Source organism: Camelus bactrianus, chromosome 7 (genome assembly GCF_048773025.1).
Source record: "Camelus bactrianus isolate YW-2024 breed Bactrian camel chromosome 7, ASM4877302v1, whole genome shotgun sequence".
In the NCBI taxonomy this organism is placed as follows: domain Eukaryota; kingdom Metazoa; phylum Chordata; class Mammalia; order Artiodactyla; family Camelidae; genus Camelus; species Camelus bactrianus.
The window spans coordinates 2,096,199-2,113,942 of NC_133545.1; the positions used below are offsets into that span (position 1 = coordinate 2,096,199).

General features: G+C 43.4%; 1 protein-coding gene across 10 annotated transcripts in view; it reads right to left on the reverse strand.

The window, feature by feature from the left end:
• Positions 1 to 17,744, reverse strand: part of RBM33 (RNA binding motif protein 33) — a 103,405-nt gene that overhangs the window by 55,762 nt on the left and 29,899 nt on the right. For 8 of the 10 annotated variants that reach the window (XM_074366680.1, XM_074366675.1, XM_074366674.1 and 5 more), the window contains 3 exons: positions 12,715 to 12,886; positions 7,278 to 7,486; positions 3,749 to 4,037 (listed from right to left, as the gene is read on the reverse strand). In XM_074366680.1, the coding sequence (XP_074222781.1) occupies positions 3,749 to 4,037; positions 7,278 to 7,486; positions 12,715 to 12,886 (670 nt within the window). The remainder of the gene's footprint in view (positions 1 to 3,748; positions 4,038 to 7,277; positions 7,487 to 12,714; positions 12,887 to 17,744) is intronic. The other 2 variants (XM_074366676.1, XM_074366678.1) reach the window with 1 other exon arrangement.

A 17,744-nucleotide genomic window follows, 5' to 3' on the forward strand; every position in this document is an offset into this window, starting at 1 on the left:
CAACCGTAGGGGAAGGGCATAGCTCAGGGGTACAGTGCATGCCTAGCATGCATGAGGTCCTGGATTCAATCTCCGGTGCCTCCAACAAAATAAATAAATAAATAAATAAATAAACCTAATTACCACTCCTTCAAAAAAAATTTTTAATTAAAAAAAAAATAAACTGTAGAAAGCAATAAAAGAGAAAAAGAACAAAAACTGACAAAAGGGAGCATTTGAGAACAGTTGTGACAGGAGCAGACCAGAAATCTAGCCAAGCCCAGACCGGGGGGCCTTGGTCAGACTGCCAAGGTGTTCACAAAGCATCCTTGCAGGAGTTCTGTAGGCCACCACCGGGGTTACAAGCAAGGCACCTCCACCTACCTGCCTCCTTCATCACTATGAACATGAGAGAATTTGAAAGCTGTAATGATAACAGACCATTCCAGTTGAACCTTGAACTCTGACTATTTGATATTTAACATTTACATCCCATCTTGTCCCACGAATTAATAGACGAAATTGATTTTTCAATTCATTACAACAGTTGTAATACTGAAAATTTAGAAAACAAGTTAAATTTCCATCAAAACTGGTTAGTTATAATATGATAGAACACTCTTCATCCTCGAAAATACATGCCATGAAAAAAAAAAAAAAAAGAAAAGAAAAGAAAAGAAAATACATGCCATGAGGCAAAGATGTGCACTTTTTACTTCAGGCTCTGAGAATCACCGGGTTGGTTAATCCTTCCCTTGTGCACAGGAGGCATCTACACACTCAGCTGCTCTCCGGGAGAACTGTGGCTTTCTGTTTAATGAAGCTCACTCATTTACTACTCAATAAACAACTGCTTCAGAAGTGTCCTGTGCGTATACCCGGCAAAGTTCATCTTCTTTCGCGTCAGCGCTCTCCAGATCACACGTATATTAAAGAGAAGGAGGTGGGGCACTGAGGTGCCTGATTCATGAGAAAGCTGGTTCTAAGAGTTTACAAACTATTGCCAGAAAGCTGATCTGATCTTTACTGAATCATGCGTGAGCACTGGGGTGCAAGGCCCGCACTCCACACCCACCTGGCTGGTGACTTTGGCAGGGCACTGTTTTCATGCCCAGAAGACACCTTGGGGTTTCCTTGTAGTTTCCCACTGTGTAGTTGTAATACTGTTTATTTTCATTAAGCTAAAGAAAATCTGTGCATCTTATCAACTGCCAGTTTTCCATTCAATTTTAGAAGGAAATACACAATAACGGATGCAGACATCAGTTAAACTATTTCGACAAATTAGATTTACTGCAGTTGCGTATCTTGGGAAGCCACGGTGGAAGGGGCTACTTGAATGAGTCATCCTTCCCTTCACACAGTGTGCGCTGGTTTGTTCATCCCACAGCTGCTGAAAGAGACACCAGTCACCGGTGTGCTCGCTGCAGGGATTACAAAGATACGTGTGGCAGCCATACTGCCTGCCCTTGGGAGCGCTGAGCCCTGGGAGAGGGTGAGGCCACTGAGTGGTTCTAATACAGAGTGGAGACAAGCAGACAAGCAAAGGGGCCAGTCAAGGGGGGTCAGGAACCCACAGGCACCAACCCCACACTGACCCTCCTGGGTGTGTAAAACAAGAGTGATCTCCTGCAGCAACACAGACACCAGATGGCCACCCTCACAGCGCTCTGCTCCAGAGTCACAGCATTTCATGGTGACTCTTGGCCCCTGACCTTCTCCCATGCTCCTAGTCCTATCTCAACTTCTGGAACCTCTGGACCACACCCTTTGGAATTCCACGTTCACCATTAGCAGAACCCAAGAAGTCCTCAGCCCTTCCCCTTCTTGCTCTAATGGAAACCGGAGCTCTCCCAGGGAAACAAAGCAGAGGCTGCTTTCCTCCCTCAGCCTTTTCATCCCCCAGCTCTGGAGATGGGGTGGGATCCTTCTTGGTCCTCAGTGCTGGCGCAGACCTCAGATCCAGGTCTCATGTCATCAGGCAACATGTCCACAGACTGCTCACACCGCTACTCCTGCATCTCAGAGCTCAGTCCCGAGCTCACCACCACTGTCTTCAACACCAGCCCATCTCCAGTCCTGGCAGAGCCAATGATGCTCCCAGGGCCCAGCCTCACGGGTACTGACTGCCATCCTCTGCCCCAGCTCCTCCAAAGACCACATCCAAGACATGGTCATTATCCACAACCTTACACGACCTCTAAGCAACCCCCTTCTTACTACCACCTTCTACCTTTGCACCTCACTCCCTCCAGGACCACCATCACACCAAATGTCTGACCCTGCAAAGACCTGGATGCAGGCTCTAGCTCCACGGACATTCCAACAAGCCCCCAACTTGTGCTTTGAGCCCAGACCCCTTGTCTGAACTCTAACTTCACGGTTGACCCTTCCACCTGCATGTCTAGTTGGTATCTCAAATTCAGCACATCCAGAACAGACCTTGTGGTCTTCCCCCTCAAAAATCTCCTACCCACAAGTGCTCTCGGGTGATGGCAACTCCATCCCTCAAATGCTTGGGCCCCAGTGGCATCATTTTGCCTCTTCTCTCTCTCACACTCATCCGATCCGTCACTAAATCCACTGGCTCCGTCTTGAACTATGTCCAGCACCTGACCACTCATCACTGCCACCACCCTGACTTGAGCCACTGTCACCTGTCACCTGGATTATCGTAGTCAGCTCCTAGTTGTGAATGCCTGGTTTCCATCCCTGCTACCCCAGCAAGCCCACTCCCAAGCCAGTAGCAAGAATAATCCTTATAAAGCATAAACCAGATCATGTTATTCCTCTGCTCACATCCCTCTAGTCACAACCCATTTCGGTCAGACCAAAAGCCAAAGCTCTTAGAACAGCTCACAGGTCTTACATGACCCAGGTCCCATCTTTCTTTCTGCCTCTGACACTCTGCTAATGTCACGTGGTCTCTTTTTAGCTACTTGAACACACAAGCATAGCCTCACCTGAAGTAAGAGCCTCTGCCCAGAATACTCCCCGCTAGAACAGCCATGCCCCTGGCTGCCTGACCTTCAGCTCTTCCCTGCGCGGTGAAGCCAGTCCTCCCCACCCCACTGAGAGCTGCAGCCCACCTCACGCCCCGTTACCTTGCTCTATCTCTGTCACTGCATTTTCACCCTACCACGCCCCGTGACATCCTTATTTATTATGTTTATTGCTCACTGTGTCTGCTGGAAAGCTAGATGACTGCAGAACACTTTACCTGCTTTATTCACCAGTGTATCTCAAATGCCAGAGAGGGCAGTAGCTCTATCAACGTGTGTGAACAGATGCATGAAGACGCACTCCATGCCACCTGCTCCAAACTACTTTCCCAGCTGCAGGCACGTGAGTCTGTGATCACAACAGAGGCGGTCACTCACGCAGATTCAGTAACTAAAAGACGAGTCTGCATCCCTGGGACTCAAGGGAAGCTCACCAAGTGGAGCCTGACGGGAACACCCACCTGGCAAACCTTCCCACCGGGGAACTTCGAAGAATACCTGCCAGACGTTTCCACGATGACCCCTAGCGCCCTCTGAACTCAGTGTGCTTTCTCAGTGCTCTCCACTAAACTACAGAATAAAAGATACACAGTGTGAAGCACATGAGCCTGGCCCATCAAGCTAGCAGGTGTCTGAGCGGACGGGGAGGGACTCAAGGAATCCACGTCGTCCTTACAGACTCAAATGTGAGAATAATCTGGCGACAGTGACACTGCAGCGATCAGGGCACAGGACCCGGAGCTTTACGACAGTAAGGAGACACCTACCTTGCACGGGCGTCACCACCGCCCCTTTGAAGTGGGGGTTTATGTGTATGTTCTTGGGCTGCTGGGGGGTCGCGGGAGGAGGAGTCATCATCACCCTCGGGGCCTCTATCTGGGGCGGCATGTGCATCCCCTGAGGAGGGGAGGGGTGGTGCGGGTGCTGCAGGGGAAGCAGAGGCTGCAGCTGCTGCTGCTGGAACAGACTTCTGATCGGCTGCTGTGGCGGAGGCGGCGGCGGCGGCGGCGGGGGAGGCTGAGGCTGTGGAGGAGGAATTAATCTTGGAGAGTGCGTCTAAAAACCACCAAAAAACATAAATTCACAGAAATCAACATTTAGAAGAAAAGAAAAAAAATGCTGAGGCCTTGCAGACTTACACTGATTAAACTGTGAAAGTTACAATTTGGAAGTAAGTCTGCAGTAACAAGCTGCACAGAACAGCAGGGTGAACAGGCTGCTCAGCCCGGTCACAGTAAGGGCTGCCATCTAACAGTGTGCGTCACTCTCAGCCCCAAAACACCACCCACGGATTCCAAAAGGGAAAAAATGCTGTTCAACCATCCAACTGCCCACAGTGACCAAACACTGTGCTGGGGACAGAGCACAAGCTGCCCGCACTCAGCCCGACCTGCCCCGACAGCCCTGCTCCTCCTCCAGAAAACTCAGTAAGAAGGATGGGGACATGCAGTAGCCTCGGAGAAGGACCAAGGGCTAAAAGGAGTTTAACCCCGCTGAGGGCAAGGCAGAAAGCTCATGAGAAGGTGGCGTCTGAACCAGGAAGGAAGGAGGGAAAGAGCTGGGCCAGAGTAATGGAAGAACCCAAAGAGGCAGGGGCAAAAAAGACACACCTGCTGGGTACGCGCCAGGGGAGATGGGTGTGGCTACCGCCGTGTACAAAGACGGAGGCAAGCAAGGGTGGGAGAGCACGCACTCAAGGCGGCTAAGGGGCTTGTTTCGTGGAACAGTCACCACGGTGGAGGAAGCCAGCACCAGCACCAGCAGCTGCAGAGGACGAAGCCCGCCCCTGTTCTCAGCACCTACTGGAAGCCTATGATATGGGTCCTTGTCACTCACTATCCTCCTCTCACAGGTCAAGTAGCTGGTAAGCAGAACAGAGAGCCTGCCTCCCCAAGTCCTGCTTGTAACCACTCGTCAAACTGGCCACACACAGCAGCAGAGGCAGCAGGCTGCTACCGACTGAGCAGCCATCAAGAGCTGCTCCCCTCGGCCTGATGAAGAGCAACAGGAAGGAGACATTCCAAGGGAACAATGAGAATTTTGAAACCAAAGTACACATGACCTTGTCTTAGCTATCCTTCCTCAGGGAGGACTTTTCTAAAGGTTCTGGTACTACCTTAAATCCGGGATATACGTGCCCCAGAAACAAGTACGTTCCCTCCTGTAGCTCACGACAGTCGTAACGTGCACTGTGCACACAGAGGAGTCCGGTCTGACTCGGCACTGAGTCCACATGGGCAGCACACTGACAGAGGTCAGCCACATCAAGCCCGAACTGAACTGAGAAAGCACACACGCAGGGCCGTTCACGCGAGAGCAAGAAGACGGGTTTTAAGCAAGGGGGATTCAGGGCCTGTGCGACAGCCACGCGGAAAGGGTCGGGGCAGCTAGGAAATGAGGACACTGAGCTGGCAAGAGGTTCGGGCTGGAGACCCAGAGTCGTGTGGAGACGGCAGATGGCAGGAAGGACAACACTGCCGAGTGAGAGCCCTGACTGAAAAGAGGACTGAGAACAGTGCAGCTAAGGAAACAGGAGAGTGAGAAGGGCCACTGCTGGAAGAGAAGACAGCGCGCGCCAAATCTCACTCAAAATTAGGCCGACAAAGGAGCTCATGGCGATGCCCGAGGCCCCAGCGTGTGGTCCAAAAGGATGGACTGCAAAGGTGAGGTGTCAGTTCTGAGAGCACATTTGGGACAGTGAAGCAAAGTCCAGGCAGCAAGGGGCTGACTGAGGACAAGACGGACACGAGCAAAGACACGAGCAAGGGTCTTCTTCCCAGAACTCTGGGGGTGAAGAGCCCAGAGACTACCTGTCTGGGGTGGGGGTGACCAGGATCAAAGGGGTCTGTGATTTAGGATGGACACAAGTAAGGGCGAGGGTAAGGTCACTTCAGCCAGCCTTGATCGCTTCAGTAAACTGCAACTTTGAAACCCCACTGACAGCAAAGATGAGCGAGAGCTTCAGCCCAAAGCCCCAGTTCCCAGCGAGCTCCAGGGCCCACAGGATTCCAAGGACACAGCACCACCCCGGGAGGGACTCAGGTCGCCTTATGCTTGGGCACCATTTTTAAAGCACTCGCAAATCGTTCCAGCTGAGCCCCCCTGAAGGAGGCAGGCTGGGCACACACTTCCCCTCTCTGTGGACAAGAAAACAGAGAGCTTGGTTACTTTTCCAGGATCATGGAGACACAGCTTTGCAAAATCTGGCCTCTTGTGTGGCTGACTCCCCTCAAGAGGCTAAAATGAAATAACGGAGGTGGCTGTTCAGCACACGGCAAGTGGAGGCTCAGGGTGAGGATAAGAGATGGGGAAGAAACAGAAAAAACTAAAGAGCCAGTCTTCTTGCTATCAGAGAAGCTTAAGAACAAAACAGCTGTACGAGCAAACGGCAGTTATTAACATCATCAACTTCTTTATGCCGTAATCAACCCGTCTACCTCTTTTCCCTTTACATCAAAAGCAGCATTCTCACGCTAAAACAGGAAGCCATCTTTTCTACTTTATTTCACAAATGAATGACTCCTAAAATACAACATTTCCGCACAGAGGCAAAGTGTGGTTTTCCCCTAAGTTCAGATGATAATGCAGGTGGGACATGTGGTAGACACCGCGGACACATATTCATATTACATAAATGTGTCCCTGAAGATTGACTTCTAAAGGAAAGAGCTATAAAGCCCTAAAGCTAACTAAAAGAACAAACCAAGAAACTGTCACTACAACTCCTGTCTTTGTTTCTGACACCTCATCTTTGAAATACAGAGGAAACTCAAATTAAGCTGAAATTAGAAATATATGACTTATTCCTAAATTATAAAAAATTTTTATGGCTATGACAATCCCCATTTCTATGGATAGGATATATTAGTTATTCTAAGAGACGCTGCTCCATTTAAGGAAAAACCTACATACGGTAGGCAGTACAAAGGAAAAAATATTTTATAAAACACACAGTAACTGCTAGATTCTCTCTGTAACAGGTTCAGAGTTCTCAGGATGGTGCACTTTTCTACAAGCAGAAGATAAAAGCAAGGCTCCTCTGTGGCCCCTGTCACTTGAGGACATCGGGTCTCACCACTTCTTTCCTCATCAGTTACTTTCCACTACTTGAATGCCAGAGGACTGAACCTGTAAGACCATATATGAAATCATGTCATAGGCTGTAAAGAACCTTTAGCCATTATCCCCATCACTGAGCTTTAACTTCAGACTACGATGCATGCAAACTCTGCCCACAAAAGCGTGTCTCCATTTGCTCCAAAGCTGCAGGCCCCACAGGGGAACTGCAAGACTTACCACGACCGGGGGCTGCGTGGGGAGCAGGGCGGGCCGGTGGTCCTTCACTCTACCGCGGTCGCTGCCCTCTCTCCGCTGGTCTCCCACTCCACGGCACACGGAGGCGCCCCCGCGCCGTCCTCCCCGCCGCGAGCCGTAGCGCCCCTGCTTGTGTTGACGCTCTCTCTCTTCAAACTCAAGCAACGCAGCTTTGGCTTCTGCTGAAAGCTCTATTTGAAAAGATGCAGACGTGTTAGAGACCTCCAAACAGCCCGGACCAGATTTACAGGGAGAAAGCAGGAAAGAAACACGTAACCGTGACCCTCCGGAGCCGCAAGCGCCTCACCCACAAGTAACTGAGCTAGCAGCAGCTCGCAGGGTCCAGCCAGCCACTCAGAACCCACGAGTGAGCCCTGTTACGTGAAGACATGCTTTCCCCTTGTAAAAAGCACAAGTCTCTCCTGTAAATTCTGAAGTATTTTCATCTGAGACCACTACGCTGCGCCAAGGGAAGCTAAAAAGAAGGAGCTAAAGCCCAACTGAAGCACCGCCCTCAAACCGAGGCGTTTCGCAATCGCGGTCCCTCTCACTGACGGCAGGGGACACCGGTCAAGACCTGGCTCCGCCAGTCCTACACCAGCACAGTTTTCTAAGTGAAACCAGTAAAAATATTATTAATACACAGTGGCACAGAGATAAAAAATGACAAATTCCTGATTGTTCTAATTTAAAAGCAAAACTATTGATGAAATCACTCTGAAGTCACGTAATTAAAATTTATTTCACAAAGAATGGAAACTCATTTAATACTACTAGCATTCCAGATTTTCAGATTACGACTCACAGCAAGTAAGAACAAAGTCACAAAAGAAAAAACCCATTAATGCATACACTTCTGCGACACCCGGTAGGTGCTCACCTCTCTGACCAATGCTTTAAGGACACAAAAAACAAACAAAAAAACCCGTAAGAAACTTCAGTTGGCACATTATTCTGAATTTCTAGAAGGAAAAACCTAACTTATTCAAATATGATGCCTTTATTTTAAAATATTATCTAAGCTGTGATGATAATGCTTCCCATTAATAAATGAAAACCTAAATATTTCATTGCCTTCTACTAAGAATTCCCTTGCCTTCTTCCACAGTGAAGGGTAAATTTTAAATATCACCAGTTTATCTCCTACCTTGAATTCCATAATCATCTCCAAAGTCTTCCAAAAATCTCTAAGCCACATTTCATTTCCTTGAAATTGTTTCTATGGTACTCCCCTCCCCTTCAAATGAATCTAGACTCCATTCAAACGAAAATTTAATCTTTTCTTAACAAGCACAGACTTTCATTCTAATCTTGACTACATGATTGGTTCACATACACATTTTATGCGGTGAATCAGCAATTATTTTTCTAGTGGTTCTAAGTGTCAAGATTAATTTCACCATCCCCAGTAATAAAATGGTTTCAAATGACATCTTTAATCAGCAAGTAAAAATGCTTTCCTCCAATTGAGACAAGCTGTCACAAAAGGTCACCAAAATATGACAGGATGGAAATGACATTTGTAACTTCAACTGAAATGTTAATTTCCCTTTAAGTGTTTTCAGAACTATGTCCATATTCTAAAGTACAGATATAGCTCAGTGTAGCAGTTTTATACTGTACTGTCCCTTTCTAAAATGTACTTAAGAACATACTTACATGCAAATAATTTTATAATAGTTGCACTAATATAGTGAATAAATATGTATAAAATAAAGTTTATGTGCAAAATACAAACAACAAATGATAGTCTGAGTTTTTGAACAAGATAACTGAATCAAGAAATTTGTAAAAACTTAGCAAATACAAGGACCATTATGTAAACTTTCGGCATTATTCTCTTGCTGGCACTAGTGACCTTGAACTGTTTATTACTAGATAAAAATATTTTCCCCAAAGATCCTTTGTCTTAAACAAAATTAACCAAGGGTATTACGTCAAGAGAACTTTCTGTGGGCATAGTAACAATGTTCTTCAGACTAACACAGCAAAACATAATTTAACATATTACATGTGCCAATGAAACTCAGAACATTGCAAAACTCAACAAATTTCAAAAGCCCAACTAAAATAGAGTCATTTAGTGCTTGTGCTGCTTTCAAAGAGAATCTTAGGTCCACCTCCCAGGGCAAAAGAACCAGCAGCTCCACACTTCTGTGCTGGCACTTCAGGCTAACTGGTCACCGACACCCACGTTTTAGAGATGGCTTTTGATATTCCAATTAAAACGAATCATTCCCTTACTTACACATGTATGTTCTAGAAACCCTTCTCAACCACATTCTGGAGAGGAATTAAGCCCTTATACCCTAGGGATTCTCTGAATGTAATGAATGAATTTATCTCTTAAGTATATCGTTTTGTTCCATCCCTGGGAAAACTGAGAAACATTTCCTGTAAAGTGTTTAATTCCCAGAATCCTGGTTGAGGAAAAAAGCTTTCTACTTAAGATCATAACCTAGGCAAAAGCCCAAAATTCTATTCTGAATCCAATCTGAATTTAAACTACTAATCAACAGCTGTGTAACAGGCTCTATACTGGCCAAGACTGTCACAAACACGAGGTAGTGCTCTTCATATTTAAGGATGACATCATGTATTTGAATGTGAAAATGACTAGTGACCAAACGTCCTTCTAGGTTTTGAAGGGAATTCACTATCCACATGCAGACGGAAGGGTCAGAATTGGAGGATGCCAGAGCATTATTTCATTCTTCTTTTCTTAAAGAGCAAAGTGTTCTAAGCATTAATCAATGATATCACATAACTTTTTATTGGTATTCAGAATGTTAAAAGATCACTTGTCAAGAAATACATATCATATGAGACAACATTTGTATTTTGGTAGCAAGATATTTTAATCCCATTACAACAATAGGTAAACAGCTTTACACAGTCAAATAAACGCAAGCATTTCTGTACAGAACCTGAAACTGGTATTTCTATCACCAAGAGTACACAAATAAACTGATGAGTAGAAATTTATGCAAATTTCTTGTGTACCAAATTTTATAGTAGCTTCTCTTTCTCACTGAATATTCTTCTTCTATATCAAAATAACTTTTTGGTTGGGGGCGGGTATTAAGGAAACAAGGGAGCTCGCTGCTTCAGGAAACCCATCTTCAAATGGACAGAAAAATCCTTTTTGTAGTGAGACTAATCCTAACTTCTCATATTTCCAAACACTAAGTTTTCTTAAGTTAGGGCTTACAGATATGGAGCAGAGAAAGATACTTTTAAGCATGATTTTTATTTGCCCTACTATCTAACCAAACAATCACATTCTGCACAAATACATTTAAAGTCTTTTTTTCTTAATGTTTAAAAGAATGGCAAATGGTCAAACTGTTTATGTTTATAGTCAATCTGCTTCTAAGGACCCTAGACCCTCTCTTCCCATATTTAAAGGGCCAACTTGCCCATCATTAACCCCTTCCAGCCTCTTGTCTCAGAATGACATGACTATAAAACTGACAAATGCCATAAAAAGAAAGAGAAAAAAAAAAGAAAGAAAAAAAAAGGCTTGACAAAAATTCTTTAATAAAGGAAGTACAAATGATCCTGAAAGGAACAAAATGAGGCAAAGATCCTGAAAAGAAAGAGACGCAGGAATGAAACAAGTACACATAGTGAACACAGGCAAGTTGGACATTTCCAAACACAACAGTCAGGGTAAAATGAACAGACACGAGATGAATGGAGCGGAGGACCAGGGAAGGGGCGGCAGAAGCAGAGGCACCGAGGACTCAGGGTTGGGGGATGACTTGCGAAATCCGCTTGGCCTAAGGCGCTGGCTGCAGAGAGGAAGGCCACCATTCATAATGGTGTCTGGGAAGTGATTTCATATCCTTAGAACTTGTAGCTATCCCAGTTATTAAGGCTGGACACACCAGGTTCCCCAATTTAGGTAACAGACCTCCCCATGGCACCCTCCCAGGCTCAGGAAGGCACTATGCCACTTCCTTAATAAGCTGCCCACTGCCCTACAGTGTTCAGCCAGGGGGGCCATCATCCTTTGTTCATCTCATCACAGCCCAAGACTGAAATGTCTGTTCAGTAAGCTTGTTCTGTAACATGACCAACTCCTCCTGCCAAGGATACTTTTGTTTTTTTCCCGTCTCCCCATTTTAAGATCTCTCCTTCATCTTCTTTCACCCAAGGCCAACTTTTCAGATCAATTTTCTTCGAAACCTATGTTATACTTGTTCAGACTAACTGGTAACTTCAGAAAAGTCTAGGATTTTGAAACCTTGGGCCCAAAGGTAGAGAAGGAGGAAGCTGGACGGGGAAGAGGTGGAAACCACTAGGACTCTATGACAATTTCTCCATAAACCGCACTCAGTAAAGTAACATGATGTACCTGGTACCCTGGACATCTTGGGAGCTTAGTGTCCTCGGAGAGATCACATCAGCCACTTAAAGACACATGCTCATGTTTCTGACTGAAAACCAATACAATTAACAGTTTTTAAGGAGTAATAAAGGTAGTAACTAATGGTTAGTTTCTTGGTTATTATTTTGACCAAAACCACAGAACAGGTACAGTCCTCTGTCCTTCCGTCCTTTCACCACCCTCCTTGGAATATGGGACAATGTATCAGTAGTTTTCGAAGTATGGGTTCCAGAGCAGCAGGAATAGCATCGCCCGGAAACTTTTCAAAAATCCAACTTTCTTGGGCCCACCCTAAATCTACTGAATCAGAGAGCTGGCAGGTGGACCCAGAAATATGCATTTTAACAAGCCTTCTGGGTGATTCTGCTGCTCAAATTTAAGAATCATTGCATTATTCTTTACAATCAGAACCAAAAAAAAAAAAACAGAGGAGTTGGGAACAGGGTCAATACTGAAACAGGTTCTCTTGATTAGCAATGACCTGTGGTAATCTTTAACAGGAATGATGTTAAACTGATTATGTCTACAAACAAGTCACCTTGCCTCATTAAATACCAAGAGGAATGGCATACAGAAAAAAATACACAAAAAAGATGGTTAGAATGACACTAAAACGTACAAAGTAAAAAGTCTGATCCAGAATTAGCCCTGGCAACTTGAACAGTCTCAGGAAAGGCGAAATGACCCTGTACCATCCCCACACCACCCTCCCAGAGCCAGCCAGGAACTGCACAGGATACATGAGAGTAGGTCCAGGCCACAGACTCCAAAAGAAAAACTATTTTTAAAAAACAATCAAATATTTTATTCAAATGTTTTTTTAATCCAGAAGATAGTCATTTTATAAAATGACTTTTACAGCCCCACAGCTCAGCTCTGACCTCATACGGACCATCGCCCTCTGGATGCCATGCATTAATACTCTACAAAGTCAACTTTTTAAATCTATTTGATTAATCATAACAGCACTATGGTGGAAGTTGAAATGGGAGTGGAGAAGGATGGAAGACAGGCAAAAAAAGTTACCCAAAGTTTCTGGAATGTTTCTTCTTTCTCTAGTTACATCTGAGAGCCTAATAATTGTTCCTTCTTTCCTTTCAGTTTTGAAACGTAATCGTCCTGATTCTTCATCGTCATCATCCTCTTCATCTGACTCTTCTTTTATGTCCTTCTGCAACTCCAAAGTCTCCATACCTCCCTACATTGCAGACACACAAGAAACAAAAGTGGAGGGAAGGTGAGTTCATATTCTTTTGAATTAAATATTGAAGAATGGTAATGAAGTTAGGTAATAAGATAGGTACCTACCTACACACATACATATACACATACATAAAAGTTCTATATATTTAAGATGTAAAAATACTGAAAAATGTCCTATTTATAAGGCCATGTGAAACACTAAATTGATTCCAGGAGAAAATCTCAAATATTAAAAATTAACAATGTTAGAAAAAGTCAAATTCCTACTGGTAGTTAATATGCAAAATCTTACACATTGCTGCTACTTACACTTCTAAGAGAACAAACAGCGAATTCCAAAAATCCCTGCTGGACTCCAGTCCAGTCCAGATCTAGCAGAGTTCAGCGTGTTCATGAAACCAGGGCTAGAGTTCCATGAGCTCATTATTAGCGCCTAGCCCACCCTGTAACTTACGTTAGATGGCAGTATACTCCTTCCGGTTAAACAGACTCCACACTTCCTGCAACTCCTGACCCCACCTACTTGGGCTTTCAATTCCAGGCAACAGCTCCAAATCGGCTGTTGGGTTGATTTTTTTTCAGCCTCCGGAACTTTCCCGCATCATTTCTCCTCACTTCACTGTCCAGTGTTTGCTCATGACTAGCTCAGACTACTAACATAGCAAAATCATTTTTTTAATTCGTTCACTTTACATAAAACCAGCTTTCATCTTCTATTTCATTACATCCGGATTCCCACAAAAATTGTGCCTAATCTAGTCCCAAACTAAAAGTAATTCCTTCATCAACAATTCCTACTGTACAACTCATGCTTCTTTTGACACTAATCACTTTCACCTCATATTAGGTCTTGGTGACCTGCTGTTAGGTAATAAGACAGGTACACACCAAAGACTGGGTCCATTTAGATGCTTTCTGTAACATTTAAAAAAACAGAAATTCCTTCTTTATTCTCATCATTCATCATCTATAAATGTCCTTTACTCTTAATAGAAACAAAAATGAACTACTTGGTTAGAAAAAGTCCAAGAAACAAATTAAAATAAACTGACACAATCATTTTGAATCCTTTCCTCAACATTTTCTGTGTAAAAAGTACACACATCCGCTGCTATAAATCCTACAATTAGAGACATTTTCAGGAGGTCAAATGCCTAAAAATAAAATAATAAATGTAAATTACAGCTTTTAGCCTAATGATTCTAAACCACCTTTCAAGTATTGACTCTCAGCATCCCACAGAATTTTAAAGTACCAAAATGTTGGCATTTTGCTAGTTTGATACCATTACTTCTGTCTTAATATCTGAAATCGGAATGAGGGACATGTGAGGTGGACCCAGCTCTCTGTGCTGCACAACACTCAAATTGAGTACAAGTAAATTTACTCACAAAACTCTTCTCCACGTCAACCAATGCTCCAGAGCAATGCTTCTCAAATTTAAGGTTTATACAGATCACTGGGAATCCTGCTAAAACGCAGATTCTGATTCTGCAGGTCCAGGATGGGGCCTGATATTCTGCATCTCCAACAAGCTCCAACATGGAGAGCCACAGACCACATTTAAGTAGCAAGGCCACAGAAGAAGAAAAGAAATGAATACCAATAAAGCAAAGATTCTACTACAACAGTCATTTCTAATTTAACCTTTAACAGTACTGAAGCTAATAGAGTTTCATTTTACATCCAAATCTCCATCTAAGAAATCTAACGACAACAAAGATTAGCTGAAAACTGTTCTTCTGAAACAAATCCTACAGGCCACCAGAAACAAACCAACAAAAAATTCCAACGTATACCCTGCAATCCCACTGCTAGATATTCACCCAAGAGAAGTGAAAATTTATGTTCATGTAAAAATCTGTAGGAAAATGTTTACAGCTCTCTTTTGAATCACCAAAAATGGAAACAACAGTGAATGGATATACAAACTGCGGTCCAGCCAAACCATGGAATGCTCTTTTAGCAATAAAAAGGAATGAACCACTGATACAGCTGGGGTGAAATCACAAAGGCGTTATTACGCTGGAGAGAGAAGTCAACCTCAAAAGATGACATACGGCAAAGCCTCCACTTACATGAAACTCTCCAAGAGACAAAACTGCACTAGTCGCCAGTGGTCAGGAATGGACGGAGGGCCTGATTACAACAGGAGAGCACAAGCACAAGGTAGATTTTTTGAGAGGTGGGATGTCCTAGAATGCAAACTTACAGTCCACGTCTTGGGGTCCAGTTCAGCCCTGAACAACATCAAGGATAACACAAGCTCTGAACTGAAAGTGAGACGCTGCCTGGTCTCGGCTGCCTCAAGTCTAGGCCACTTGGAGACATTCCCTAAGCTACATGCACTCCCTCATCCACTGGTCACTACCTCTTACTCCAAACACTGGACTCCAAAAAAGAAAAAAGCAGCTCCTTTGGCCATGTGGCTTACAGAATTAACTAACCTATCTGCCAAAATGTTGACTCTCTCTGCAATTTTTAACAAACATTATCTAGTATTCCATTCACAAGTAAAATTCCACTGAAGAGTGGTGCTAGATAACAATATAAAAGTTAAATTACCCTAAGTTTATATTTTGTAAGAATTTAAATATGTATGTAAATCTCTGATTTCATTATTAACACTACCAAAAATATTCAAAGGTCTGATTTTTTTTAAGCTATTTAATTATTCTGAAAACCTGAAAGACATACTTGTAATTCCTAACAGAGTGCATATGAAAACCATCACAAAAGTTCTTTAAAAACAGACAAGTCTAAAGCCGGGGAGGGTACAGCTCAAGCGGTAGAGCGCAAACTCAGCATGCACGTGGTCCTGGGTTCAATCCCTGGTGCCTCCTCTAAAAATAGATAAATAAACCTACCCACCCCTCCAAAAAACTAAAACAGACAAGTCTATCAAAATCTTATCATACATACATATATAATTAGAAATTCTAAGGGGGAACAAGACCCAGACTTGTATACTGTTTTACATTCTCCAGCTAATTCTGAAATGAGACTGTGATGTCAGTATTTTGAAAGAAAATTCAATATTCCACCCCAAATCTGAGGGGGAAAAAATGGGGTAGTTCTCTGAAGTTGAAAAAGAAAATGAAAACAAAACAAAACAAAACAAAACTGTAGAAAAACATTGCTTTAAAAAACTTCCCAGAAGTTTTTAGTGCTTATAAAATATTTGACAGAGAACAATTCTTTACTGTATCATGAAATACAAATTCTGCCAACACTGAAAATTTATAAGTTGGAAAGTCTGAGCAATTAAACTGTGCAAAAATTTCAAGAGAAGAAAATTATAGACCAATATCCTTCATGAATACAGACACAAAATTCCTTAAGAAAAAAAAACCATATGGAATCTAGCAAAGCATAAAAAGGAAAATACATCATGACGAAGTGAGGTTCAGCCAGGAACATAAGGTTGACTTAACATCCAACAATCAGTCAATTTTACAAATCTTACTTGGAGAAGAATTCCAAATATATGTACATACTGCCCCCTCCTCCAGAGGTGGAAGTGAAGTCTTACCCTCTTACCTTGGGTGCAGACCAGACTTAGCCACTTGCTTCCAAAGAACAGAGCAAAGGAAGTGAAAGATGGTGGCTTTACAGAATTAGTCTGTAACTGGCAAAGGCCACCTCACCACACGAGCAAGGCTGACACCATCAGGGAGGCCTTGTACCCAGTGGTACGCAGTATGATGGGGTAAGAAAGACACCTGGTCTGGGAGGTATTCTTTCCAAAAACGCATAACCCTGGTCTAATCACGAGGAAAACAGCAGACCAGCTGAGGGCGGAAGGCATTCCAGAGGACAGCTGGCCAGTACGTTCAGGGCTTCTTCAGACTGTCGAGGTCGTGAAACTCAAGGAAAGACCAACAAACTATCACAGATCAGGAGACATGACAACAATTGGGTTGGGTCCCAGAATAGAAAGAGGACATTAATGGGAATACTTGCAAAATGGAAATTAAGTCTGGAGTACAGTTAATAGTTTTTAAAGTCCATTTAATTCACAATAAAATAAGGGATAAAAGTCACAAGACTATCTCAGATGCAGAAAAAGCACTGACAAAATTCAACATCTATTTCTGATTAAAAAAAAAAATCTCAGCAACGAGACATAGAAAAGAACTTTTTGAAGCTGACTGAAAAACCTCCAGGTAGCTGATGAAGTACTGAATATTTTACCCCTACTATCAAGAACAAGGCAAAAACAAAGCCCTCAGTGTTTCTATTCTGCATAGTACCAGAGGTCAGGTCAATAAGGCAAAAGAAAGAAAGAAAAAGTAGGAAATGAAGAATTAAACTGTGTCTATTAACAGGCAACATTATCAAAATGTTAGTTTTCCCCCAATTTGATCTCACAATACAATGCAATTTTCACAAAATCCTAACCAGATTTTTAATAGACATTGACAAGTCAATTACAGAATTTTCATGCAAAATTCAAAGAACTTAGAATGGCCAAAACAATCTTGAAAAGGAGAACAAAACTGATGGATTTACAGTACCTGATGCCACAGTAATGAAGACAGTGTAATGTTGGCAATGAAACAAAAAAGAAATTCCAGAGACCCAAACTTGAATGGTCAATTGATTCTCAATATAAGCACTAAGGCAGTTTAATGGGAAAGGAGCTTTACAACAAGTCATTCCACGAGAACTAGACGAAAAAAAGAATCTCATACCACATGTACGTATTAGCTGAGACAGAGCACAGGCCTAAGTAAACTAAACACAGCTAGTACTATAAAGCTTCCAGAAGGAACACAGGGTAGTATCTTTGGAACTCCAGGGTAGTCAAAGGTTTCTTGGAATTACTTAGAAGACAAAATTACTTGGTCGTC